This window comes from Aethalodelphis obliquidens, unplaced genomic scaffold, assembly GCF_003676395.1.
Source record: "Aethalodelphis obliquidens isolate GAN/ISIS:26980383/991018 unplaced genomic scaffold, ASM367639v1 scaffold40, whole genome shotgun sequence".
In the NCBI taxonomy this organism is placed as follows: domain Eukaryota; kingdom Metazoa; phylum Chordata; class Mammalia; order Artiodactyla; family Delphinidae; genus Aethalodelphis; species Aethalodelphis obliquidens.
In genome coordinates, this window is record NW_020837984.1 from 18,001,784 (window position 1) to 18,028,947 (window position 27,164).

A 27,164-nucleotide genomic window follows, 5' to 3' on the forward strand; every position below is an offset into this window, starting at 1 on the left:
ACACACACACACACACACACACACACACACACACACACACACACACAGTACACATACACACACAAACACCCCCAACATCAAAGCACTTAAATATATTAAGCAAATACTAACATCTAAAGGGAGAAGTAAACAATACAGTAATAGTCAAGGACTTTAGTACCCCACTTTCAACAATGGAAAGTGGTGTTCAGAAACCAACGAGGTTTGCTCATTGCTACTAGGATGACGCTGCTTCTTGCCCCTCTGAGTGAATAAAACTAAAGATTATAGGTATTAACTCATGCATATACATACACCTATATTCATTTCCATCTCTATTATGTGTGTGTGTGTGTGTATATGTGTGTGTGTGTGTGTATGTATTTTTTTTTTAAACCACAAGTCGATACCTCCAACTAGTCCAAAACCACAGGGTTGATTCTAGCCTTTTCCCTTTCTTTATTTGTAACTTCTTTCTCCAATGGTGATAAACATGGCTCTTATTATTTACAGTATATTTACCCTAGTATATAAATAAAGTTTCAGAATTCTTATCCCATACCCAGGTGAGAAACAAATTTTCCACCTAGAGTACAGGTTTTATGTATAGTATACAGTCCAGACATTGTTTCTGTTTCCTGGGTTAGCTTTTTTCTTCCTTATAGACTTCAGCATGAGGATGTGATTCATTTATAATACAGTTAGATTCATTTCTTACATCCTGTATTCCATTTTGCCCCAATATCTTGGTTAATTTTTTAAAAATTTATATACTATAAAATTTACATACTGTAAAACTTACTTTTTGTGGTGTATAGTTCTATCAGTTTTGATAAATCCACATCACAGTTCCATACAAAGCATTTCTGTCAGTCCAAAAATTCTCGCATGCCATCCCTTTATAGACAGTCCCTCCCCTGACCCCTGGCAATTCCTGATCTGTTTTCTTCCAAGTTTTACCTTTCCAGAGTGTCATGTAAATGAAATCATGAAATATATAATAGCCCTTTGGGTTTGGCTTCTTTTACTTTACAAAGTATATTTAAGATTTACCCATCTCATTTTATGAATCAGTTTTTTACTTTTTAATGCTTTATTACAAGCATAAAGCAATAAAAAGTTTAAAAAAATACAGTTTATCGATACATTCACTCTTTGAAGGATATTTGGGTTGTTTCCAGTTTGGGGTGATTACAGTTAGAGCTGCTTAGTCATGTGGTATATGTGTGTGTTTAACTTTACAAGAACTGTTTAGAACTAAACTATGCTAAACTGTTTTTCCAGGGTGGCTGTATCTTTGTATTTCCACTAGGAATATACAAGTGTTTCAGTTACTCTCCATCCTCGCCAACTTGTGGTATTGTCAGTATATTTAAACTGTTATAATAGGGGCTTTCCTCTATATGTTTCTCCTTGAGCTCCCCTTTTTTGGTCCTCAGAACAGAAAGCAAGGGCTTAATTTACCCCTCTCTTTTATGTGCTTCCCGTGGCTACTTTGTGTCAGTGCCAGGTGGCTCAGTAAAGAGAAAAAAAAAATCAACACAGGTTCACCTCACCCTCTTGAGACCACACCTTCTCTGGTAAAAGAGGAGGGTTTCCCCCCCTCAGAATTTTAAACTTCTTCTGGTCCCTGTTACTACTGTACCAATGCCTCCATGAGATTACTTGAGTGCTTGAGATTACTAGAAAGGGAGAAAAGAAAAAGGGATTTTTTCACACTATTTCTGCTTCCACTCCTCATGCCTGAATTAGAGGGCTTCTTCTGGAGGTCTTTCTGTCTGCGCTAATGTCCACTTCTAAGTGTCAGACTCTATTATTGAGTTCAGGTCATTGGATACTAAAGGAAACAATGATAAACTAACTCATCACCAATTTAATGGTACTTCAGATGTTGCTGGTCTTCACCAATTTGCCTGCTCCTATTTTTCAAGAGTCTTCTAAGAGCTGCTCCATGTAGTTTGTCTAGGTTTTATAGCTGCACTTAGTGGGAGAGACTGAATGGGTTATGACTGATTACCCCAAACTGGAGCTGAATGTACCATTTTTCGTTCTCATTAACAGCATATGCAAGTTACATTGCAACACTTGGTATATCCAGGGTTTTTAAAAAATTAATTTTTGGCTGCGTTGGGTCTTTGTTGCTGCGCGTGGGCTTTCTCTAGTTGCGGCGAGCGGGGGCTACTCTTCGTTGTGGTGCGTGGGCTTCTCATTGCAGTGGCTTCCCTAGTTGCAGAGCACGGGCTCTGGGTGCGCGGGCTTCAGTAGTTGTGGCACGTGGGCTCAGTAGTGGCTCGCTGGCTATAGAGCATAGGCTCAGTAGTTTTGGCGCATGGGCTTAGTTGCTGCGCCGCATGTGGGATCTTCCCAGAAAAGGGCTCAAACCTGTGTCCCCTGCATTGGCAGGCAGATTCTTAACCACTGCGCCACCAGAGAAGTCCCTCCAGTTATTTTTAATTTTAGCCATTCTAAATGTGGATGTGAAATGGTATGTTATTGTGGTTTTAATTTGTTTTTCCCTGATGACTCATGATGCTGATAATTGCTTCTGTGCTTCTTGGCCATTTTTATGTCTTTATGAAGTGTCTGTTTAATTTTTCCATTGGATTGTCTCATGACTTTAAGAATTTTTAATATATTCAAGATACAGATCCTCTGTGTATTACAAATATTTTCTCACAGTCTGTGGTTTGATTTTCATTTTCTTAACTGGTGTCTTTTGATGAAGAAAAAGTTTTAACTTTTATGAAATCCAGTTTGTTAATTTTTCTGTTGGAAGTATAGTTGATGTGCAATATTGTATAGGTTACAAGTGTACAATAGAGTGATTCACAATTTTTAAAGGTTATACTCCATTTATAGTTATTATAAAATATTGGCCATATTCCTTGTGTTGTACGATATATACAGCTTATGTAGCTTAATTTATGCATAATAGTTTGTATCTCTTAATTCCCTACCCCTATATTGCCCCTCCCCTTTCCCTCTCCCCACTGGTAACCACTAGGTTGTTCTCTATATCTGTTAGTCTGTTTCTTTTTTGTTATATTCACTAGTTTATTGTATTTTTTAGATTCTACATGTAATTGATATCATACAGGATTTGTTTTTCTCTCTCTGACTTAATTTCACTTAGCATGATACTCTCCAAGTCCATCCATGTTGTTGCAAATGGCAAAATTTCATTCTTTTTTATGGCTGGGTGGTATTTCATTGTGTGTGTGTGTGTTCATCAGTTGATGGACATTCTAAATCTTTCTTTTATGGTTAGTACTGTTTTGTGTCTTGTCTAAAAATACTGCCTAACCCAGTGTTATGAAAATTTTCTCCTATATTTTCATCTTGAATTATAGTTTTAGCTTTATTTTTTAAGTCTGTGATCTATATCAAACTAATTTCTGTATATACTGTAATTTACACAGTTTAGGATCATTTTCTTTCACTGGATATTCCAGCACCATCTTTGAAATAATGATTATTTCCTTTTTGAACTTAGTTCGCATCTTTGTCAAAAATCAATCGGCCTTTTACATGTGGGTTTATTTTTAAGAGTTTCTACTCTGTTCCTTTGAACTGTCTGTCTTTACAGCTATACCATAATGTTTTGATTACTGTAGCTTTATAATAAATCTTGAAATCAGGTTATGTCCTCCAGCCTTGTTTTTATTTTCAACAATATTTTTTGCTATTTTAGGTTCTATGCATTTCTGTATAAAATTTAGAATAGTCTTCTCAGTTTCTCCAAAAAAACATCCTGAGATTTTGTTCAATGTTGCATTGAATCTATAGATCATTTTGTGAATGATTGACATCTTAGTAATATGGAATCTCCCTATGAATGAACATGTTTTTTCCCCCTACTTATGTAATGTCTCTCAGTAAGATGTTGTAATTTTCAGTGTGTAGGCTTGCACATTTTTCATTAAATTTATTCCTCATTATTTTGTTTTATGATACTTTTGTATATGGTATTTTAGATTTTGTATTTTCTAGTTATTTGTTGATTGTATATACAAATGCTGTTGTCAAACCAGTTTATCAATGCCAACAAGTTAATTTTAATTTTAATTTCTTACTCACTGGGTCAGAGCTTCCTTGCTTACTCCAGGATAATTTAGGCAATTTGTGTGCAGTGACCATAGGGAATTTAGGCAAGGTAATACTTCTGGTGGTTAAGTTGAGGCATACCTATTTGTCCTCAATTTGTGTCTAGTAACTTCCCTATGATTTAGGGAGTGCTTTGTTTAAATTTAGTGATATCCTCAACTTTAATGTCTATTCTTCATAGACACTCACGTTGCCAGGGCATGAACAGCAGTTTTACTTCTTCCTTTCCAATCTTCATGTCTTTATTTTTTTGCCTGATGCACTGTTTAGGACATTCAGTATAATATTAAACAGAAGTAGTAAGAGCAGTCATCTTACCTTATTCCCCATCTTTGCGTGGGTGGGGGAGTGGATTTAGTGTTTCATCAAATTTGATGTTAGCTGTAGATTTTTATTAGATGCATTTTATGAGATTAAGGATGCCCTCTCATATTCTTAGTTTGCTGTGAGTTCTGTGAGTGGGTGTTGAGTTTTGTCACATGCTTTTTCCTGCTGTATTATGATCATATTTGTTTTCTCCTGTCTGTTGATATGAATTATATTATTATATAATATTATATATATTATATAAATATATTGATTAGATTTCAAATATTATTCTTACTGGGATAAATCCCACTTGATTATGACATATTGTCCCTTTTTATATTTATTGCTGAATTCAGCTTGCTAATATTGGTCTATAATCTTCTTGGAGTGTCCTGACAGCAGAGTTACAGTGGCTTTTAAGAAAAAAACCTCTTTCTCATTTTCTGAGTTTGTGTCAGAATGGTATTATTTGATTTAAATCTACCATATTACATTTTGCTTTCAATTTGTACCATATGGTTTTTGTTCTTTCTTGCCTTCTGTATTAATTATTTATCTTTTATTATTCCATTTTATATTCTCCTTATTGGCTGTTTTAATATACATCTTTGTTTATTTTTTAGTGGTTGTGGCCATCCCGCAGAAGTGGGATGGACTCCCACCCAAAATTTTGTTCAGATACCTAGGCTTCAGACACTCCTCAAACCCAGAGAATTTGAGAGGAAGTTTATTACTCACACAGGGGAACCCCTGGGAAGAGTTGGGTGGGCACAAGCAGGTCCAGGCTGTCTTGGGCACAGCAGAGGGGGCTTTGTAGGGTGGAACTGAGAAAAAAGTCTATATATGGGCAGTTTAAATTTTCTGCTGGTGCCAAAGGAGGAGGCAATCATACTCAGGCTTATCAGCCTTTCCAGATGTGGAGCAAAAGGTGAGGCTTAAAAAGAAGTCAGTAATCAAACATCAAAAATTGTGTCAGACTCTATTGCAGTAGTTATTGTAGAGATTATCATATGTATTCCTAATTTATGTATTATCCTTCTTGCTAGATACAATCTACCTAATTAATATTTTGTTAGGAATTGTACATTTGTGTTCATGGGGGATATTCACCTGTAATTTTCTTCTCTTGCAATATCTTTGTCTGAGTTTGGTATGAGCATTGGGCTGACCTCATTAGTATATCAGGACACTCTGAAAGAGTTTGTGTAAGATTGGTACTATTTCTTTCTTAGATATTTGGCAGAATTCACCATTTTGGCCTGGAGTTTTTATTATAGATTCAATTTCTTTAGTAGATTTGACTATGCAGATTTTTTTTTTCTTGTGTCAGTTTGGAAAGTATTCTTCAGTTAAATAAGTTGTCAAAAATTGTTGGCATGAGTTATTTTCACAATATCCTTATATCCTTTCAATTTCTGAATCTCCAGTGATATTAGCTTTCTTATGTCTGGTATTAGTAATTTGTGTTTTATCCTTTTTTGTTTGGTCACTCTTGCTAGGGCTTTAGCAGTTTGGGTTTTTATGATCGTCTGATGTGTTTTTTTCTGTTTCATTAGTTGCTGCTGTATCTTTTTTTTTTTTTTTTCTGTTTTGGGTTTAACTTAACTTTTTCTATCTTTCTGAGAATAGATACTTTTTTTACATATTCATTAATTTTTAGCTTTCTTGTCTAGTGTACACAGATTTTTATGTAGTTTTTCATCATCATCTTTGTACAGAATATTTTCTCATATCATAACTTTTTCTTTGATCCATGGCTACGTAGAGATGTGTTTCTTAATTTCCAATTATATAAGAACATATAAATGATTTTTTATTTTTAGTTAATTCTTTTTGGTCATTGAGATTATATTTTTAATGATTTCAGTATACTTAAATTTTTTAGAACTGCTTTATGATATGATATATTTTTATTTTGATCAGTGTGCAATTGAAAGAAATGTGTATTCTGCCATTGCTTCTTGTGATATTCTGTGTATGTTACTTTGGTCCATTTGGTCAGCTGTTATGTTGAAATCTTCATTTTTACTGAATTTTTGTCTGCTTGTTTAATCAGCATTTGAGAACAGCATGTTAATACCTCCTTTTTTCTCCTTAGCCATGTGGTAGTAAGTTATTGAACTACTGCCCCATCACTCTCATCGTTTCCTATGAAAAGAACATTGTCCTACATAACCAGTAAAGCTGTAAAAATCAGGAAATTAATATCAATGTGTTATAGACACTATTCCAGTTTTTCCAATTGTCCCAGTAAGATTTTTTATAACAAAAAGGAGCAACTCAAAATCACATGTTGCTTTAGTTGTCATGACTCTTTAATTTCCTTTAATCTGGAACAGTTCTTCAGTCTTTCCTTCACTTTCATTACCTTGACACTTTTTTTAAAAAATTAATTAATTAATTAATTTATGGCTGTGTTGGGTCTTCATTTCTGTGTGAGGGCTTTCTCTAGTTGTGGCAAGCGGGGGCCACTCTTCATCACGGTGCGCGGGCCTCTCACTATCGCGGCCTCTCTTGTTGCGGAGCACAGGCTCCAGACGCGCAGGCTCAGTAATTGTGGCTCACGGGCCCAGTTGCTCTGCGGCATGTGGGATCTTTCCAGACCAGGGCTCGAACACATGTCCCCTGCATTGGCAGGCAGATTCTCAACAACTGCGCCACCAGGGAAGCCCTACCTTAACACTTTTGAAGATTACAGGTCAGTTACTTTGTAGAGTGTTTTTCAGTTTGGGTTTCTCTGATGTTTCTTCATGATTAAGTTCAGGTGAGATATTTTTGGTAGGGTTATCACAGAATTGACATTGAATTCTTCTTATAACATCTTAGCAGCTGTCGTACACTTCTATTTGTCCCACTGCTGACAGTGATCACTTTAATTACTTAGTAAGGTTGTGGGCTAGGTTTCTGAACTGGAAAGTTACTGTTTTCCACTTTGTAGCTAAGTGTTTTATGGGGAGGAACTTTGAAATTATGTAAGTATCTCAGTCCTCAGAAGACTTCTAGTTTATTTATATCTGTACAGAATCATGCTTTCATTCAGTGGGTTATGATTTATTACTATCTTTTCTTCACTCTTTATTTTAAAAATACATAGACTTAAAAAGAGATTACAAAAATAGTCCAGAGAGTCCCAGGTATCTATCGCTCAGCTTTCCCATTGGTAATGTCTTATATAACTATAGTACATTTTCAAAATGACATTAGGAAATTGACATGGGCACAATATAATTAACTAAACTACAGAACTTAACCATATTTCACCAAGTTTTGCATGCACTCAGGCTTTTTTGAGTGCATATGTGTATAATTTTGTGAAATTTAATCACATTGTGATTTCACATAACTACTACTGTAATCAAGATACAGGAATATTCTGTCACCACAAAGAAATTCCCTTATGCCTGCCCCTCTGTAGTCACACTCCTCTCCCCTGCCCTCTGCATTCTTTAAACCCTGGAAACTAGTGACCTGTTTTCCTACTATATGGTTTTGTCATTTTGTGAATGTTTTGTAAATTGAATCATATAACATGTAACCTTTGAGATTAGCTCTTTTTACTTAACATGATGACCTGGAGATCCATCCAAGTTGTTGTGTATATCAATGGTTTTGTTTTTTTTTAATTGCTAAGTAGCATTCCATTGTATGGATACATACCAGTTTATTTAACCATTTCTCTGTTGAAGGATGTTTGGGTTGTTTCCAACTTTTGACTGTTATTAATAAAGCTACTGTGAACATTCATATACTTTTTTTTACACAAATGAAGTTTCTATTTCTCTCAGACAGTGATTCTCAACCAGGGGTGAATTTGGCTCCCCGGAGACAGTAGCAACATCTGAAGTCATTTTTGATTGTCACAACTAGGAAGGAATTTTGCTGTTGCCATCAGGGATGCTGCTGAATACCCTGGAATACACAGAGTAGTCAATCCCCCACAACAAAGAAGTATTTGGTTCAGTTTTAGTAGTGCCAAGGTTGAGAAACTGCTCTAGGATAAGTGCCCAAGAGTGTGATTGTTGGGTTGTATAGTAAGTATATGTTTATCTTTTAAGAATCTGTCAAACTGTTTTCCAGGGTGGTTGTACCATTTTGCATTTCTGCTGGCAATATATGAGAGATCTAGTTTCTTCACATCCTTGTCAGCTTTTGTTATTGTCAGTATTTTTTATTTATTTTATTATTATAGTTTTATTATAAATAATTATTTAATTTTATTATTTTATTTATTAGCCATCCTAATAAGTATATAGGGATATCTCATTGTTGTTCTAATATGCATTTCTCTAAATGACTAATGAGGATGAACATTTTTTCATGTGCTTGTCTTCTGTATATTATCTTTGGTGAAGTGTGTGTTTAAGTTTTGCTATTTTCTAACTGCATTTTTTTTTTACTGTTGAATTTAGAGAGTTTTAATCTATTCTGTATAAAAGTTTTTTGTTGGATATGAGATCTTATACAAAGTTATGTTTTCCTATATTCATTATTACTATTGTAATTTGTTTTCATGCTCAAAATGCCACTGATTTACTGACCAGTGGCAGCTCCTTCAAGCTGGTTTCTGTATCCTTTTTACATGTTCTTGTCATCTTTTGCACATGTCTTTGCCTTCTGGCACAACAAGACACTTCAGGCTCATAACTTCTTCTTCCCCAGCTCTGAAATTGGCCATTTCTCCAAGGAACCTGCTTTCTTTTAGAGGAAAGTGATATTTAGAAGCCAAGATTTGAGCATTGCTATTGGGTTGCTCCCAGCCTTCTTAGTGGATTTATGTACATACGTACATACATACATACATAAATACACACACATACTCATTTACATTTATTTCTGTATCTGTCTATATATATTAAAAACCATAAGCTCACACCCATGTATACAATTCTAATTCAGTTTTATTCTACTTTTTTTTCTCTTTCTGTGTTTGTAACTCCCTTATCCAGTAGTGAGAACCCTCACTTCTTATGTGCTTTATATATTTATTTATTTATTTGCTCAATCTGCCATGTGTAACTAATCTCCCATCATTCCTGCCATCCTCTCCCCAGTTAGGATTGCCCTCACTCACTACTTGGATTCTGACTCTCCTTTCAGACTACCTTTTTGTTTGGATGTTCTTCTTACCCTGCTGGGGCTTTGACACTCCATTCTAGACTACCCCTAAACATAGATAACATCCCCAACTTGGTTTTTGACTTCCTCCCATCAGAATGCTCACCCCATGTATGTGGACACCCTTCTCACCTCACTTAGACTCTTAACTCCCTGAGATGGACTACTTCCTCACAGGAGCATCTTCCTCATCCTGCTTAGGCTTTTGGTAACTCACATTGGGCCTCCTCTCTGCTTGGATGCCCTCATCCTGTCTAGGATCTGACTCAAGATGCCTCGCTACCCTGTTGGACACCCTCATCACCCAGGCTGTGACATCTCAGGTCAGATTACCTCCCCTTATCCTGTATGGTAGATATTGCTGTTACCTTGCTTGAGCTCTGACTCACCAAACCGGGCTACTCCCAAGCCCTGGATGATACCCTTCTCATTCTGCAGGGGGTCTGACTTACCAGCCCAGGCTGCCTGTCTGTGAAGATTATTTTCTCTACTCTGCTCTAGTTCTGCCACTTTATGTTAGGCTGCTCCACTGTAGAGACGCCTTCCTCATTCTGGCTGGGCAGTAAGTTCACATGCCAAGCTGGACCTTCTTCTTCATGGAAACCCTCCTCATCCTCCTCTGGTATTGCATAACAAGCCACACCTCCCCAGATTCTCTTTGCCCTGATTGGATTGTGATACTATATGCTAAAGCTACTCCTTTACATGGGCACCCTCCTCACCCTGATGAGGCTCTTATACCTTACTCTGGGCCACTGTTGCCCCACCCACTGTGAATGTCCACCTAATGGTTTTAAGATTCAGTTGTTCAGGAAGGGAAAGGTAAAAGGAGAGAATAAAAAGCCAGGAGGAAGAGAAAGATAAGAGGAAGCTTATTTTTGATTAGTGTTTGCTTGGGGTATCCTTTTCCATTCTTTTAACTTAGTATATCTGTGACCTTATATTAAAGCGTTTCTCTTGTGAATAGCATATAGTTGGGTCTTATTCATCTTGTCAACCTTTGTCTTTTAATTGGGATATTTAGTTCATTTATATTTAATGTAATCATTGAGGTGGTTGATTTTAAGTTTTGCCACTTTGCTGTTTTCTATTACTCTTGTCCTTTATTATTTTAATCAATTATCTTGATTTCATGTTATCTCCTTTACTGGATTTTTTTGTTATACTTTTTCTCTATCATTCTTTTAGTGATTTTTCAAGAGATTATACTTCTTGACTTTACAATTAACCTTAAATTAGTATTCTTACCATTTTATGAAAAATGAAGCATCTCACAACAGTTTAACTCCATGTGCCCCCTCCTGCTGTTTGTGCTTTTGTTGTATATTTCTGTTCTACATCCCCACATTATTATTGTTTATTTATAAAACAACATATAAATATAAAGGTGTATGTACCTGGGTATATGTACATGTATATATTAAACACACACACACACACTTTAAATGCTCTTTGTTCTTTCCTGCAGTTCTGTTCTATGTTGGGCCATTTTACTTCAGCCTCAAAAAATTTCTTCTAGTATTCCCTAAGGTCTGCTGGGGATCAGTTTTCTTATTTTTCATTTATCTGTATTTGATTTTTTAAAATTGATTCCAATTTTCTGTTGACATTCTCCATGTTTTTTTTTTTCCTTTTTTGCGGTACGCGGGCCTCTCACTGCCGTGGCCTCTCCCGTTGCAGAGCACAGGCTCCGGACACGCAGACTCAGCGGCCATGGCTCAGAGGCCCAGCCACTCCGCGGCATGTGGGATCCTCCCAGACCCGGGCACAAACCCGTGTCCCCTGCATCGGCAGGCAGACTCCCAACCACTGCGCCACCAGGGAAGCCCTAGATTCTCCATATTTTTATCTATTAATCCCCATCTTTTACTCTCAATATAGTCATTTTAAAGTTCTGTGCTAACTCCAGAATCTGAATTCCCTCTAAATCAATTTTTCTTGTTTTTTTTGTCTTAATTTTTAGTCACTTTTTCCTGCTTCACGAATTTCATAACTTTTGATTGTGTGCTGGACATTGTGAATAAAAAAATCATAGAGACTGAAGATGCTATTGCTTTGCACCAGAGACGATTTACCCTTTTCTCTGCTAATCAGAGTGGCTGATCATTTCAGGAATTTTACTAGATCAGAACTGGATTGGAGCTTTAGTTATCTCATCCTACCTATGATTTTTCCTAATTTGTGGCCTCCCTGGATTTTTGCTGTAAGCCTGACAGGTCTTTGATTCTTCAATAAATACAGTCAGGTGTTGACTTCAGTTTTTCAGATGTTTGAATTCAGCTCTTTAGGCTCTCAGTTCTCACAGCTTCAGAGTATGGCAAATGTAAGGAGAGACCAGCTATGTGTTTGTTGCCATTACACTTTCTCAGTGAAAGTTTGTCTCATAAACACTGAAACATTGCAGATGATTTCACTTTTTCTGACTCAGCCCCCTTCTTGGGGATAGCACTTCTGGGTTTTTACTGTGAGTCTGGTAGGTCTCTAATTCCTCACTTTTGAAAGTTCTCTCCCTCAGGCATTAGGTATTTAGCTTCCTGCTTTATATAGGTTCAAAAACTGACAAATGTCTTGAAGAGGAGACCTAATGATTGTCACAGGCCCCTTTATCTAGTGGGATTTGGTTTGTTAGTGCCATGACTGTGCAGGAAATTTCACTCTGCTTTCTTGGCTCAGTTCCCCATAATCCTATACCACCCTGACACTAAGGAAATGTCCTGTGGGGGAAATTGGCTTGACATTCTGCTAGATTTCACTCCATCATGCCAGCAAATGAGTTCATCAAAAGCTCTGGTGATTTCTCTTTTCCAGTGGAGTATGTTTCCCTACACCAAACCCCTGCTCCAAATCTCTAAATGTCCCTCTCTAGCATATTAGTTGACATTGTTTCTTGATTGCTTCCTTAGCTCTATGATCTTTTATTCAATTTTGTTTGCTTGTTGCAGCAGGAGTGATGGCCTGTGCCTTCCTAATGCAGGCATATTAATACGGAGATAGGGGTTTGGTCCCAGACACCACAATAAAGAGAATATCATAATAAAGCAAGTCACACGAGTTGTTTGGTTTCCCAGGGCATGTAAAAGTTATGTTTATGCTATACTGTAGGCTATTAAGTGTGCAATAGCATTATGTCTAAAAAAAGTACATATCTTAATTTGAAAGTAGACTTTAAAAATGCTAACCATCATCTGAGCCTTCAGCAAGTTGTAATCTTTTTGCAATAGTAACATCAAAGATGACTGATCACAGATCATGTAACAAGTATAATAATGAAAAAGTTTGAAATATTGTGAGAATTACCAAATGTGACATAGAGACACGAAGTGAGCAAATGCTGTTGGAAAAATGGCACCACCACTAGACTTGCTTGACACAGGATTGCCACAAACCTTCAATTTGTTAAAAAAAAAAAAAAAAAGCGTTATCTGCAACGTACAATAAAGTGAAGTGCAATAAAGTGAGGTATGCCTATACATCCTGCCTCAAAGTAGAAATCCTATTTAGATCACCTTTAATTTCTCTCTATGATATATTAATAGTTTTCTGTTTAGGGTTCTTACATTTTTTAGTATACTTATTAACTAGGTATATGATGTTTTGATGATAATGTATATGGCATATTTTTTAGTTTTTAATTTTGTAACTTTTCAGACACCAAAAAATGTTAGTGGAATTTTTTAAAGTTTGGTCTCTTATCTGGCAACTCTTCTAAAAACTAACTGATATTCTAATAAGTTATCTGTAGATTGTTTTGGATTTTCTGTATCCTTAATTATATCAAATATGGAAAGTATTATTTCCTCCTCTCTTATCCTTATATTTCTGATTTCTTTTTCCTGCCTTACTGCTAATGCCATTTAATACTTTTACTAACATGTTCAATAGAAAAGGTAAGAGTTGGCATTCTTATTTTGTTCCTAATCTTACAGTGGACATTCTCCACATTTCACTGTAAATAGGATGGTGGCTCTAAAGTTTTTTGTAGTTTCCCTTTGCTATGAGTTTTTAATCATACATAATTATTGAATTTTATTAAATGTTTCATCTGACTATACTGCTATGATCATATACATTTCTCCTTTATTTTATTGATGTGGTGCATGACATTTGTTGACATTTGAATGTTAACTCACCTTGCATTTCTGGAGTAAAACAGCTTGGTAGGAATTCACACACACACACACACACACACACACACACACACACACACACATTCACACATTCACTCACTCACACACTCTACATTTGATTGTCTAACATTTTGTTTATGATTTTTGCTTCTATATACATAAGGGAGATGGGCCTATTTTCTTTTCTCGTAATTGTCCTTTTAATTAGTAAATAGTATATAGAGGGTAGAGATTTAAAAGACCTTTTAAAAGGTCTTCTTCTTCTGTGATATAATATAATACAGTATTACTCCATTTTAAAAAAATGACCTTTTTTATTTTCAAATAATTTCAAATCTGCAGAAAAGATACAAACCATAATAGAGTTCCCTTTACCTCTCTCCCAGTTTTTCCTATTGCTAACATCTTATACTACCATAGTATACTTTTCAAAATTAAAAAGCCAACATTTATATATTACTATTAACTAAACTTAAGACTTTTTTTTGATTTCACCAGTTTTCCCGTTAATGACCTTTTTCTGTTCTAGGACCCAATCCAGTGTATCACATTCCACTTAGTTAGTTGTCATGTCTGCTTAGTCTTCTCTGGTCTATGACAGTTCCTCATTCCTTCCTTGTTTTTCATGATTTTGACAGTCCTGAGGAATATTGTTCTGATATTCTCCATCTGGATTTGGCTGATGTTTTTCTCATGATTAGACTGGAGTTACAGGTTTTGGCAAAGAATACCGCAGAAGCGAAGTAACCTTCTCATCACATCATTTACAGAGAGTATGTAATGTCTCCGTGACATCACTGGTGATGTGAAACATCATCACTTGCATAACATGGTGTTTGCTAGGTTTCTCCACTGTAAAGTTACTTTTTCTCCCATTTTATACTCTCTTTGGAATTCAGTCATTAAGACCAGCCCAGGACTGGACTTAAGGGGAAGATTAAGCTTCACCTCCACCTCCTTGGGGAGGAGATGGATGCCGGGGGTGAGGTTACCTACATATGGAATTATTATGTTGGCAAGATTTGTCTTCTCCCTCCCTCCTATTATTTATTTATTTATACACTCATTTTTTTACTCCATTATGTTTTAATATGGATTCTTTATAATCTATATATATAGTTACAACCTTAAAAACCTCTGGTTCCCCCACTGACATATAAACTTTTTGAGGAAAGGCTTTGTTTCTTTTTTATTTTTGTACACTCTATGCGTTTAGCATAGTCCCCTAATTTATAGTGGACTTCCAGTAATTATTTTTTAATGGATATCTTTTCACTTCAACTGAAAAGTACCCTTTCCTTATATAATAGCATTCTAAATCCAAAATAAAAGTAGATTTTAAAATAAGTAAAAGTAAACTCATGCATGATCACACTGTAATAAGTATGTAAAAAAGCAAAGGGTACTGCAGAAATAACTTAACCATTTGAGTTGGATGTCTCCAAAAAATATTGAAGCCACATTTGGAAAGAAATTACAGTATTTGATAAGCCAAGGATATGACCTGCTGTGTGTTTTCTCTTTTTTGTTCAGATCACCAAAGGAGACTAAGACCCCATTTTCTCCCTTCTCTGGAAAATTATCATCTGATGCAGTCACTCAGATAACAACAGAAAGTCCAAGAAAAGCCATGTTTTCATCTGAGATTTTTGTTAATGCTGAAGATCGTGGACATGATATTCCAGAGCTCAGTACACGGAAGTTGGGCAAAGTTCCTGTCAAGTTTGCTTCATCGTCTTCAGTCCAACAGATTACTGTTCCTCATGGCACAGATGGTAAGAGAATTTTAGGTCATATTACCAACTTTTGTGTAATTAACTAAGAAATTTCTTGATTGGGTCTTTCTAGTTAGAAAACCTAATTTTAATTTTAAGCAATAGGTTGTACATGATTATATCATCTTTTATTTATATAGCTATGAAGAGAATATAATTTATTATGTTTTTACTTCAATTTCTAGTGAAGTTAACAACCTATGTGAAACTCATGCTACTGTGGTTGATGTATTTTCAACTCATAATACTTGTCATAAGAATGCAAGTAGTTCATGAAAACATAAAAACTATAGAGGTTCAATTTTAGGGAGGTAGATAATTATTTGGCATTTTTTTTTACTATTGTTTTGCATGATACAATGAACAGATAGCAAACACAATACCAGTCTATTTCTTTTTCAAGAAACGTTGACCAGGGACCCAGGTTGACTGTGACCCTGCTTTCTTTAAAACATGGAACCTTGGATTCATCATCATAGTCAACAGGAAGGGACGAAAAGCATGGAGGAGCACACGTTGGGAGGCTTTTATGGGCTAGGCCTAGGTGTGGCCCACATCACTTTCCACTGACTAGGAATAGTTTAGCTGTGCTTTCCAGGATGAAGAAGAAATGAGTTTTGGTGAACAGCTAGCAATCTCTACCATAAGGTCTACATTTAGAGTGTTCATATGCTATCATGACAGTGATATTTTTATAGTCCTTATACTATATAACGTTCAAAATTATAGCAAGTTATTTTCTTTTTCAGACCAGTAACTAGAAAGTTAAGTTCCCATTCTACCTCCAAATGAGGGTGGGAACTTTAAATTACTAATTTTAAAGTATTCAGTAGTTTGTACAAATCTATTCAAAATATATTTTAAGTTTTCCTACTTATGCAAAAAGTTTATCTGTCTGTAGGTATAAATGGAATATGCCTAAATGTATAAAGAAAATTGCTTAGTTCCACATTTAAATTGTACTGAATTTAATTTGAATAAATATATTTATATGTTGAAATGGTTACATTTCTTTTCTTTTTTTAAAAAATTTTATTTATTTTATTTTTTGCTGTGTTGGGTCTTCATTGCTGCACACAGCCTTTCTCTACTTGCGGCGAGCGGGGGCTACTCTTCATTGTGGTGCCTGGGCTTCTCATTGCAGTGGCTTCTCTTGTGGCGGAGCACGGGGTGTAGGCGCGTGGGCTTCAGTAGTTGTGGCGCATGGGCTCAGTACTTGTGGCTCGCGGGCCCTAGAGCGCAGGCTCAGTAGTCGTGGCACATGGCCTTAGTTGCTCCGCGGCATGTGGGATCTTCCCGGACTAGGGCTGGAACCCGTGTCCCCTGCATTGGCAGGCAGATTCTTAACCACTGCGCTATCAGGGAAACTCGAGATGGTTATATTTCTTATACATTTTTATTGTGAAGTAAAATTTTGCCCCCCAAATGTATAGTCTAATAAATATCACACAGAACACCTTTAATGTGTCAGTTACCTATTGCCACCATGATACTGTATAAGAACCTCGAAAATCTCAGTGCTTTGTAGCAACAGACATTTGCTTTCTTCACTCATGGGCTTACGAGTCAGTTGGAGTTTGGCATCAGGATGCAAAAATGGTTTGGGTCTGTTCCACATGCTTGTACTGAAACCCAGGCTACTCTAGGCTATGTTGTTTTCATGTTGGTGGCAGAGCACAGGAGAGGAAATCCAACTGTGAAAGTGTATTTTATACCTCTTCTGACATCAAACGGATCAGTCTATATAGAGGCCACAGTTCATGTTTTTACCTTTACATACAGGTACTTCGTAGAAAGGACTCCTTTAAAAGATAAATATTATTTGGTTTACTAATAATATATTATTTTTAACTCTGTGGATTCAGAAGTAAAATTTTTAAAAATATTTTAAAAGTATACAGAGTAGTATGTTGAATTTATGACTATGTGTCCACTGCTCTGAATTAACAAATTAAGAGTAATATGTTATATGTTTATATTTAGTTCTATTTTCAAGTTTTTTGAAGAAATAAATTTTATGGTTGGACTTTCTTCTTTACCCTTCTCCAGTCCTTTCTTTCTCTCCCAGGAACAACCATTATTTGCTGAATAGTCACTTCTTCCCCCAGAGATAGGCAGTCCAAAGTAACTTTAAGACTTCTGCATCCAAACATAAAGTCGTTGAGAATTTCAAAAAGCCACTTATCTTGTCTCTGAATTCTCCATCTCCACATGGTAACCATTCTTGCTCTGGGTCCATTGTAATTCTGCCCAATTGTCGGTGTCCATTTTCTGCAAACTTTTTTTTTTTTTTTTTGTGGTACGCGGGCCTCTCACTGTTGTGGCCTCTCCCGTTGCGGAGCACAGGCTCCGGACGTGCAGGCCCAGCGGCCATGGCTCACGGGCCCAGCCGCTCCGCAGCATGTAGGATCTTCCCGGACCAGGGCACGAACCCGTGTCCCCTGCATCGGCAGGCGGACTCTCAACCACTGCGCCACCAGGGAAGCCCCATTTTCTGCAAACTTTGAACTAAATGGTAAATTTAACCATCACTACCAAGCTTTATATACACTGGTGGAGGAAGAAAACTAATAAATCAATATTCTAACAATAATGACTACAGCAATGTCCAAGTAGAAGTAGAGGCTACAGCCTATTTTTTTCTGTTATTTAAATTCTCCCCTTCTCTATACATTTCTTCATTCTCCTTGAATTCAGCCAGGTTCTCATTGGCTGGGGTTTTGCCTGATAGGTTGGTACAAGTATTCCTAAGTAGTCTAAGACTTTGCTAGCCCTGCATAGGTTTAATGTAATTTTTTGTTAATTTCGATGACCAGGCTTGGTAAAGTGGTCCCCTAGGTGTAAGTCATACTCCTATTGACTTTCTTTTTTTAAGGTAACCTTATTTCTCCCTGATAGTTAAGGTCAATTGTAGTTTTAGTCAACACTATGGCATCCTATTCCCTGTATTGTTTCAGTGACATAAAGAATGTAAAATGACTAGATGGCTCCTGTCTCCTGGTAGAAGTGCCCCTCCCTTATTTCTAAGATCTTCCATCAAACAAAGCAGAGTCATAGAGATAGAAAGCAAAAGATTTTAAAGGCTTCTGCCTTTGTTCCTAAATACATGCATTCTGTCTGTGGGATAGGCAAGTACCATATATGGTTCTGAGCACATGCCATATTCTGTAAGCTAGCATTCCAACCTCAGAAAGTTATGCCTCCCAGCTTGTGCCATACCAGTTATCAGTAAATTGTTCACTCACTTTTTTCTTTGAGTTTACCATAGTTGTGGGTGATCAGGCTTGTGATGAGAACAGTGACTCCTTTTAGGCATCAGCCTTTTGTCTCATTTCCTTCACTGTGAAGTCAGTTCCTTGGTTGGAAGCAGGGTACTAATAATATGGATTCCGTGTCAAATCATCAGAATGATGGAGTGGTCAAGGATGGTAACACAATTCTAAATAATGTAAAAGTTGTTATTGTGTCCAGAATGAAGGAGATCTCATTCTACTCTGGGACTATCAGACTCTGTCTAGAGTATTTTGATTTTTATAAACTAGACATGGGCAACTAGGAGTCCATCTCTTAGAGGTAATTACAGGATGCAAGAGAAGACCATGGTCTATAAGGATAAACTGAAGAAGCCGTTGTGTTTAATCAGGAGAAGTGGAAGCTATCTACAAAATTTTATTTGAATGAGCAGTACAACCCCATAAATACTCAGGAGTAACCTAAACAAGAATTTTATAGGACTCATGTGATGGAAATACTAATCTTTTGTGTAGGCATAGAAAAGGACAGTAGACTAAAAGAAGGGATGGGATATTTCTGAATGGGAAAATTGAATATTGTAAAGATGTCATTTATTCCCAAATAAACTTTAACGTAATTCTACTAAAAATTCTAATGGAATTGTTCTTTTGAACTTGTTTAATTGATCTTAAATTTTTTCAGGAAGAATAATAAAGAAAATACTGGAAAAGAAGAGTAATGGGGAGGATAAAGTTTAGCAGCAGCCAGTGGAGTGTTTTAATGGGATGCCTGGAAGTTGCAGGCATTATTCTCACCCTTGACCTATGGGCCCAGACTTAGTCATATGTCCATACATGTCTGCAAGGGAGATTGGGAAATAACAGTGTACGCATGAGCAGTATGTACCCAGCTAAATATCAAAATGCTGTTACAGAGAGAGAGTTTCTACCACATCATGAAAGAAAAACGAGTATATAGAAAAAGATTTCAGGGACTTCCCTGGTGGCACAGTGGTTAAGAATCCACCTGCCAGTGCAGCGGACACGGGTTTGAGCCCTGGTCCGGGAAAATCCCACATGCTGCGGAGCAACTAAGCCCGTGTGCCACAACTACTGAGCCTGTGCTCTAGAGCCCGCAAGCCACAACTACTGAGCCCATGCTCCACAACTGCTGAAGCCTGCGTGCCTAGAGCCTGTGCTCCACAACAAGAGAAGCCACCGCAGTGAGAAGAGTGAGAAGCTTGTGCACCACAACGAAGAGTAGCCCCCCTCTCCGCAACTAGAGAAAGTCCACGTGCAGCAATGAAGACCCAATGAAGCAAAAAAAAAATAAGAAAAAGATTTCATCTTCTATAATAATCAAATTACTACCATGTCATAGACATTTTAGAAAGAATTTTACCAATTAGTATTTAAGAAAAAGAAACTTTATAAATGTAAAGTAGAAAAACTGAATTCCAAATTATACATACTCTACACAACTATGTAAACAAATAAGAAATACAGAGGAAAGACCTGTAGAAATACATTAAAATATTAATAATAGTTATCTTTGAGTGGTAAGACTTTGTCTTTTTTATTTCTGTGTGTTTTTTCAATATTGAGAATTTATACTTTTATAATGGAAAACTTATTTTGAAAATCTGCCACATAGAAGAGAATTAGATTTACTTTCTATGACTCTGGAGGGAGAACCTCCAAAGATCAGTAGTAGGGGTTAACAGTGACCAGGTTTGGGTTCAATATAGATAAAGTGTTTCTTAGTTAGAGCCATCTAAATATGGAATAGATTGCTAAGAAGTCATCTTCTCAATGGATCCTGCCCTTACCACTCTATTTAAACAGCATCCTGCTGCAATTTCCCAAATACTTCTAATCTTCCTCAGCATTTTCTAATTTTTTGGCGGGGGATGGCTGTTTTTTGGGTCTTTATTGCTGCACATGGGCTTTCTCTAGCTGTGGCGAGTGGGGGCTACTCTTCGTTGTGGTGCACAGGCTTCTTATTGTGGTGGCTTCTCCTGTTGCGGAGCACGGGCTCTAGGCGCGCAGGTTTTAGTAGTTGCAGCATGAGGGCTCAGTACTCACAGCACGAGGGTCCTAGAGCACGTGGGCTTCAGTAGTTGTGGCACATGGGCTTAGTAGTTGTGGCGCTCGGGCTCTAGGGCAGGCAGGCTTCAGTAGTTGTGGCACACGGGCTTGGTAGTTGTGGCACACAGGCTCAGTAGTTGTGGCACACGGGCTTAGTTGCTCCACGGCATGTGAGATCTTCCCAGACCAGGTATCGAATCCATGTCCCCTGCATTGGCAGGCAGATTCTTAACCCACTGCGCCACCAGGGAAGTCCCAGTATTTTCTAATTTTTTTTTTTTTTAAAGAAGATGTTGGAGGTAGGAGTTTATTAATTAATTAATTTATTTTTGCTGTGTTGGGTCTTCATTTCTGTGCGAGGGCTTTCTCTAGTTATAGCAAGCGGGGGCCACTCTTCATCGCAGTGTGCGGGCCTCTCACTGTCGCGGCCTCTCTTGTTGCGGAGCACAGGCTCCAGACGCGCAGGCTCAGTAGTTGTGGCTCACAGGCCTAGTTGCTCCGCGGCCTGTGGGATCCTCCCAGACCAGGGCTCGAACTCGTGTCCCCTGCATTGGCAGACAGATTCTCAACCATTGCCCCACCAGGGAAGCCCCGTATTTTCTAATTTTTTATGTCACTAATAATTTATAAAAATACTAGATTATTTACTTATTTAGTACGCTAATTGTTTACTGTATATCTCCCTCTTCTAGAATGCTAGTTTACTGATATATTCCAAGAATCTTGACCACTCCTTGGCACAGTAAAGGTACTTAATATTTGTTCAGTTAATTAATAAATGTTTTCTTATTAATTATTCTGATCTTTATCTCCTTAGGCCAGCCTTTACTGTTGCCATATAAGCCTTCTGGTAGTACGAAGATGTACTATGTTCCCCAATTAAGACAGATTCCTTCATCTCTGGATTCCAAGTCAGACACCACCATTGAGAGCTCACACTCAGGTATTGTGCAGAAATTATTCAAAATTTTATTTTTTGAAATTTTATTTGTGGATTGGCTGTTTAATTCTGGATGACATATGAAAGCTCAGTGCTATTTAATCTTTAAGTGAAACATGGAGCTTTTCATGACTCAGTCTCTGGTTCAGATAGGTGAGTTATTTGGTCAGATGTATTGTGTACACTCAAACATTTGATAAATATTTGAAGAAAATTGTATGAACAGTTACTTGTTTGGGTTAGTGGACTCCATCTAGGACAAAGGTTTCCAAGTTTTCTCTGTTCACAGTCACCTTAGTGTTTGGGTGATTTCTTTTCTCATCATCATGGGGATATAAATCAGCAGCAGCATATAAATACATGAAGTATTTTTTCAGATACTAAGCTATTATGTTATTAGGACATAAAAATACTTACCATTTTGATCTTACAACTTAATAAACAAAAATATTTTTGGTTTTGTGTTTGAAAGAAAACATTTTACTTTGTTCATAAATATGCATAATTACTTGCTAATGAGATATATGTGGCTATTAGGGCACAGTTTCTCAAACCTTGAGATGAAATTGGACACAACCACCCCCATTTATTGCTTTTGTTGCAGAAACTGTCAAGAATCCAACTCTGCAGAGATACAGACAGCAGCATTGAAAGGAATGTAGCAGTATCTAATGTTGGAACTTTAAACTATCTTTAGCTATTAGTTTTTGTCCTGTACACCAGATATTAAATATCACTGTTTCCCTAGAATTTTAAAATATCCCACAGCATCCCTGTGAGATCACCACAATAGAACTGCAGATTTAGAAAATGAATAGCATCCCGTGGAGGAACTGAATAAATATTTTCTGTGGAAAATTGTAAGATAAGGATACTGAGTTGGTGTGGTGTGGGGTTTTGATTGTTGGGATAACATATTGATCGGTCCACAGGAGTTGACTCGGTTCAGTTTAGATATAAATTGTTAATGATTTGTCATAAGACATCTTTATAGGTGTAGAAATTAAAAAGAAAGTAGTTGTCCCTGGTCTTACGCAGATTTTCTGTTAATTTTAAGAGGACCCAACTAGTATCTGATAGTAACTGAGTTAAAGCCCCTGGTAAAATTGCTCCTGATTTCCCACTGTGATGCCACTGAAAAAAAGAACCACAAAATGCTCATATGTTAGGATTGATTATTAAGCCTATAACCAGGAACTGGAAGAAATTTTCACTACCTGCATGGCTATGATTTTAAAAACACTTAATGGCTACCAGAAATAAAACAAGCTTACTTAATTGATTGTAGGTAGGAAAATCTTTTATCTCAGTCTCACTTTCAGCCGCCTAGTTCAGAAAACAGAATATAACAATAGAAGTCTAATCAGGTGTTCCAGTATTTTTTGAGGCCTCCTGTGTACTTCTGTTCATTTACATCCTAACTCTTCCCTTTGGAGACATTAACTTTGAGAAAAATTGGACAGTAGTGGGAAGAGAAGATGACTCAGGGATGGTACATTGTATCCTGAGGTATACTGTCCCTATAAATAAAGTACTGAATGCATCAATTAGACAAGAAGAGATCTGTTAGCTATATACACTTGAGGTTGTCATTTATCATGTTCTGCAACTATTCTGAGAGTGAGGGAGTTGACAGTTGAAAATAATAGTTTCTTAGACCAGTAGAGCTGCTCTAGATGAAAGCCTAGGAATTGTTCTGACAGATATTGTCTATTAGTATGTTGTGACTCTATAGATATTAGAAAGATCCAACTAGAGTTTGGGGCCAAGGGCAAGTCATAAACCATTGCAGATATTTGGACCAAATAATTTCTCTCAGTTGAGAATGAGTAAACAATTGAACTCATAAAATTCTTTTAAAAACAAAAACAAAGGGACTTCCCTGGCGGTACAATGGTTAAGAATCCACCTGACAATGCAGAGGACATGGGTTCCAGCCCTGGTCTGGGAAGTTCCCACATGCCACAGAGCAACTAAGCCCGTGCGCCACAACTACTGAGCCTGCGCTTTAGAGCCTGTGATCCACAACTACTGAGCCATGTGCCATGACTACTGAAGCCCGCACGCCTAGAGCCCATGCTCCACAACAAGAGAAGCCCGCACACTGCAACAAAGAATAGCCCCCACTCGCCGCAACTAGAGAAAGCCCGTGCACAGCACCAAAGACCCTACACAGCCAAAAATAAAAACACATAAACTAAAAACAAAACAAAAACAAAAAAACAAGGCAAAGGTAACCTCGCAAAGAAAGAGATAGATGTTAGAGATTTACTCATTAGGTCAAGTAACACTCTTAAGTAGTAACAGGATTTCATTTATATGTAAGTTCTGTGAATATAGGTACAATAGATGTTAGAGATTTACTCATTAGGTCAAGTAACACTTTTTTGTGTGTGTGTGGTATGAGGGCCTCTCACTGTTGTGGCCTCTCCTGTTGCGGAGCACAGGCTCCGGACGCACAGGCTCAGCGGCCATGGCTCACGGGCCCAGCCGCTCTGTGGCATGTGGGATCTTCCCAGACCAGGGCACGAACCCATGTCCCCTGCATCGGCAGGCGGACTCTCAACCACTGCGCCACCAGGGAAGCCCCAAGTAACCCTCTTAAGTAGTAACAGGATTTCATTTATATCTGACAGTAAGTTCTTTGAAGTTAGGTACTATGTCTTTTTTTCTTAAGCCATTTTATACCTCATACCAATATATAATATAGATGTTATTTTTATATTCATTTAAAGACATTTAAATACTTTATGTACTAATACTTACTGTCAATAGGAGCAAAAAGCCATGGGGAGAGAACTGGCTGGGATTTTTAAAACAAAGTGACGAGTTAATAGCAGAAAAAAAGGGTGGAGTAAACACCTCCAAAATTTTGCCCTGTGATAAAAGCAACAGAATTTTGGCAAAACTTTTCCAAAACTCTGGAAATTAACCAAAGGCCTGTAGCTTTTGTAGCAAGCATTTATTCAAGAAAAATGGCTGAACCTTGATAAGAATAGTAAGCTTGTGGCATTTTAACTTGCCCTCTTCTCATTGCCACACTCAGCTCAGTGATAAAATTGAAAAATATCAGTCTGCATTCCCAGGACTGGAGGGAGCAGAACAGAGCTGGACCTCTTTCAAAATTTCATTCCCAAAGAATTATCAGTATTTGACCTGTCTGATGGCTCTCTGGAAAACTCCACTCAAAAGGCTTATCTTTATTTGACCTTACTCAGAGCTATCCAGTGTGTATGAGCCTCTGTGTCTATGTGTGAGGTGTTTGTCAAAAAACACTTACAGGCAAGTGTTTTATTTTAGTTTCTTAAATATTTATTTATTTTGGCTGTGCCGGGTCTTAGTTGCACCACTCAGGATCTTCGTTGCGGCATGCAGACTCCTTAGTTGCAGGACCTAGTCCCCTGACCAGGGATTGATCCCAGGCCCCTTGCTTTGGGAGCTCGGAGTCTTACCCCCTGGACCACCAGGGAAGTCCCCAGGCAAGTGTTTTAATGCCACAATGCATGAGGCAGTGGATAACACTTGAGACAAACAATAGACTAACCAAAAGCTTTAACGGAAAAACTGAGGATGAGATGTCCATAGATATTTTGAAAAGCATTGACATATTCCTAGGACTCTAGAAGACCACAAGTGTGCACAGGCCTGAGTGCATGCTGAGGAAAGACCTGAGAGGGGCCTACCCTTTACTTTGGCTGCCCTTGAGGCTCTGGGCAAAAAGAAAGGGAAGGCTAAGGCAGAATTGATAACTCCCTGCCTTCAGCGTTGACGACTATGTGCATGTAGTCCCTCAGCAAAGACTGGGAGATTTGTTGTTTCTAGATGTTTAAGGATATCTCCATCTAGGCGTTAGCTGACCACTAAGCTAGTTGAGTGGCAGCTTCCATAGACTCTATAGAATTTGTTCAGAAAAGTTACTTTAAAAAAACAGCATAAAGCAACAGCAGGAAACCCTAGGGAGGTAGTAGACTCTGATTTCCAGGGTTGTCACAGTATATTTTTTAAGATGTCCAGTTTTCAACAAAAAGTTACAAGATATGGAAGTTCAAAATAAAAATATATATATATGGTCCATACAAAAGAAAAATAGCAGTTTAGAAACTGTGAGGAATCTCAGACATTGGACTTACTAAATGAAGACTTTAAAATAGCTATTTAAAATATCTTCAAAGAACTAAATGAAATCATGTCTAAAGAAGTATAAGAACAGTGTCTTACCAAATAGAGAATATCAATAAAGAGAAATTACAAAAAAGAACCAAATAGAAGATCTGTAGTTGAAAAGTACAATAACTGAAATAAAAAATTGACTGGAGAAAGCTCAGTATCAGATTTGAACAGGCAGAAGAATGAATCAGTGAACTTGAAGATAGGCCAATTGAGATTATCCAGTGTGAGAAACAGAAAGAAAAAATAATGAAGAGAAATTAACAGAATCTCAGAGTCCTATGGGACACCTTCAAGCATCCTATTATATACATAATGGGAGTTCCAGATGAAGAGACAGAAAAAGAGACTGAAGGAGTATTTGGAGAAATAATGGCCTAAAATTTCGCAAATTTGATGACTGCTGTTAATCTGCACATCCCAAAAGCTCAAGGAAGTCCAAGCATGATACAGTCAAAGAGATCCAGATCTAGATACATCATAAACCATCAAATGACAAAGACAGTGTTAAAGCAGCAAGAGTGGAGTTATCATGTACAAAGAATCTTCAGTAAGACTAATTGCTGATTTTTCATCAGAAACCATAGAGGCCAGAAGGCATTGCAATGACATATGCAAAGAGCTAAGGAAAAAAACCTGCCTACCAAGTGTTCTGTACCTAGCAAAACTACCTTTCAAAAATGAAGGAGAGATTAAGACATTCTCAGATAAACAACAGTTGAAAGACTGCTAGCAAACTGACCCACAGAAAATACTAAAGAGATTTTTTTCAAGATGAAATGGTGGACACCAGACAGTAACTTAAATCCACATGAAAAAAGTACTAAAGGTAACTACATAAGTAAATACAAAAGACAGTATAAATGTATTTTTGTTTGTAATTCAGTTTTTCTCCTATATGACTTAAAAGACAAATGCAGTATAAGCAAGTCCCAAATACATAAACAAAAACTAACAGAATTAAAATGAAAAAACCTGACACTATTTTTTAAAATAAATTTATTTTTATTTTTGACTGCGTTGAGTCTTCGTTGCTGTGCACGGGCTTTCTCTAGTTGTGGCGAGCAGGGGCTACTCTTAGTTGTGGTGCGTGGGCTTCTTGTGGTGGTGGCTTCTCTTGTTGAGGAGCACAGGCTCTAAGTGCATGGGCTTCAGTAGTTGTGGCTCTTGGGCTCTAGAGCGCAGGCTCAGTAGTTTTGGCGCACGGGCTTAGTTGCTCCGCCACATGTGGGATCTTCCCAGACCAGGGCTCGAACCCATGTCCCCTGCATTGGCGGTGGATTCTTAACCACTGTACCACCAGGGAAGTCCAAAAAACTGACACTGT

At 37.4% G+C, this 27,164-nt stretch overlaps 1 protein-coding gene across 12 annotated transcripts in view; it reads left to right on the top strand.

Annotated features, from left to right (window-relative positions):
- Positions 1-27,164, top strand: part of ALMS1 (ALMS1 centrosome and basal body associated protein) — a 230,018-nt gene that overhangs the window by 124,335 nt on the left and 78,519 nt on the right. For all 12 annotated transcript variants that reach the window (XR_003438292.1, XR_003438291.1, XM_027132039.1 and 9 more), the window contains 2 exons: positions 15,168-15,409; positions 21,548-21,673. Coding sequence is in view for 10 of the 12 variants with exons in the window: in XM_027132039.1 (XP_026987840.1) it covers positions 15,168-15,409; positions 21,548-21,673 (368 nt within the window). In the remaining 2 variants the exon portion in view is untranslated. The remainder of the gene's footprint in view (positions 1-15,167; positions 15,410-21,547; positions 21,674-27,164) is intronic.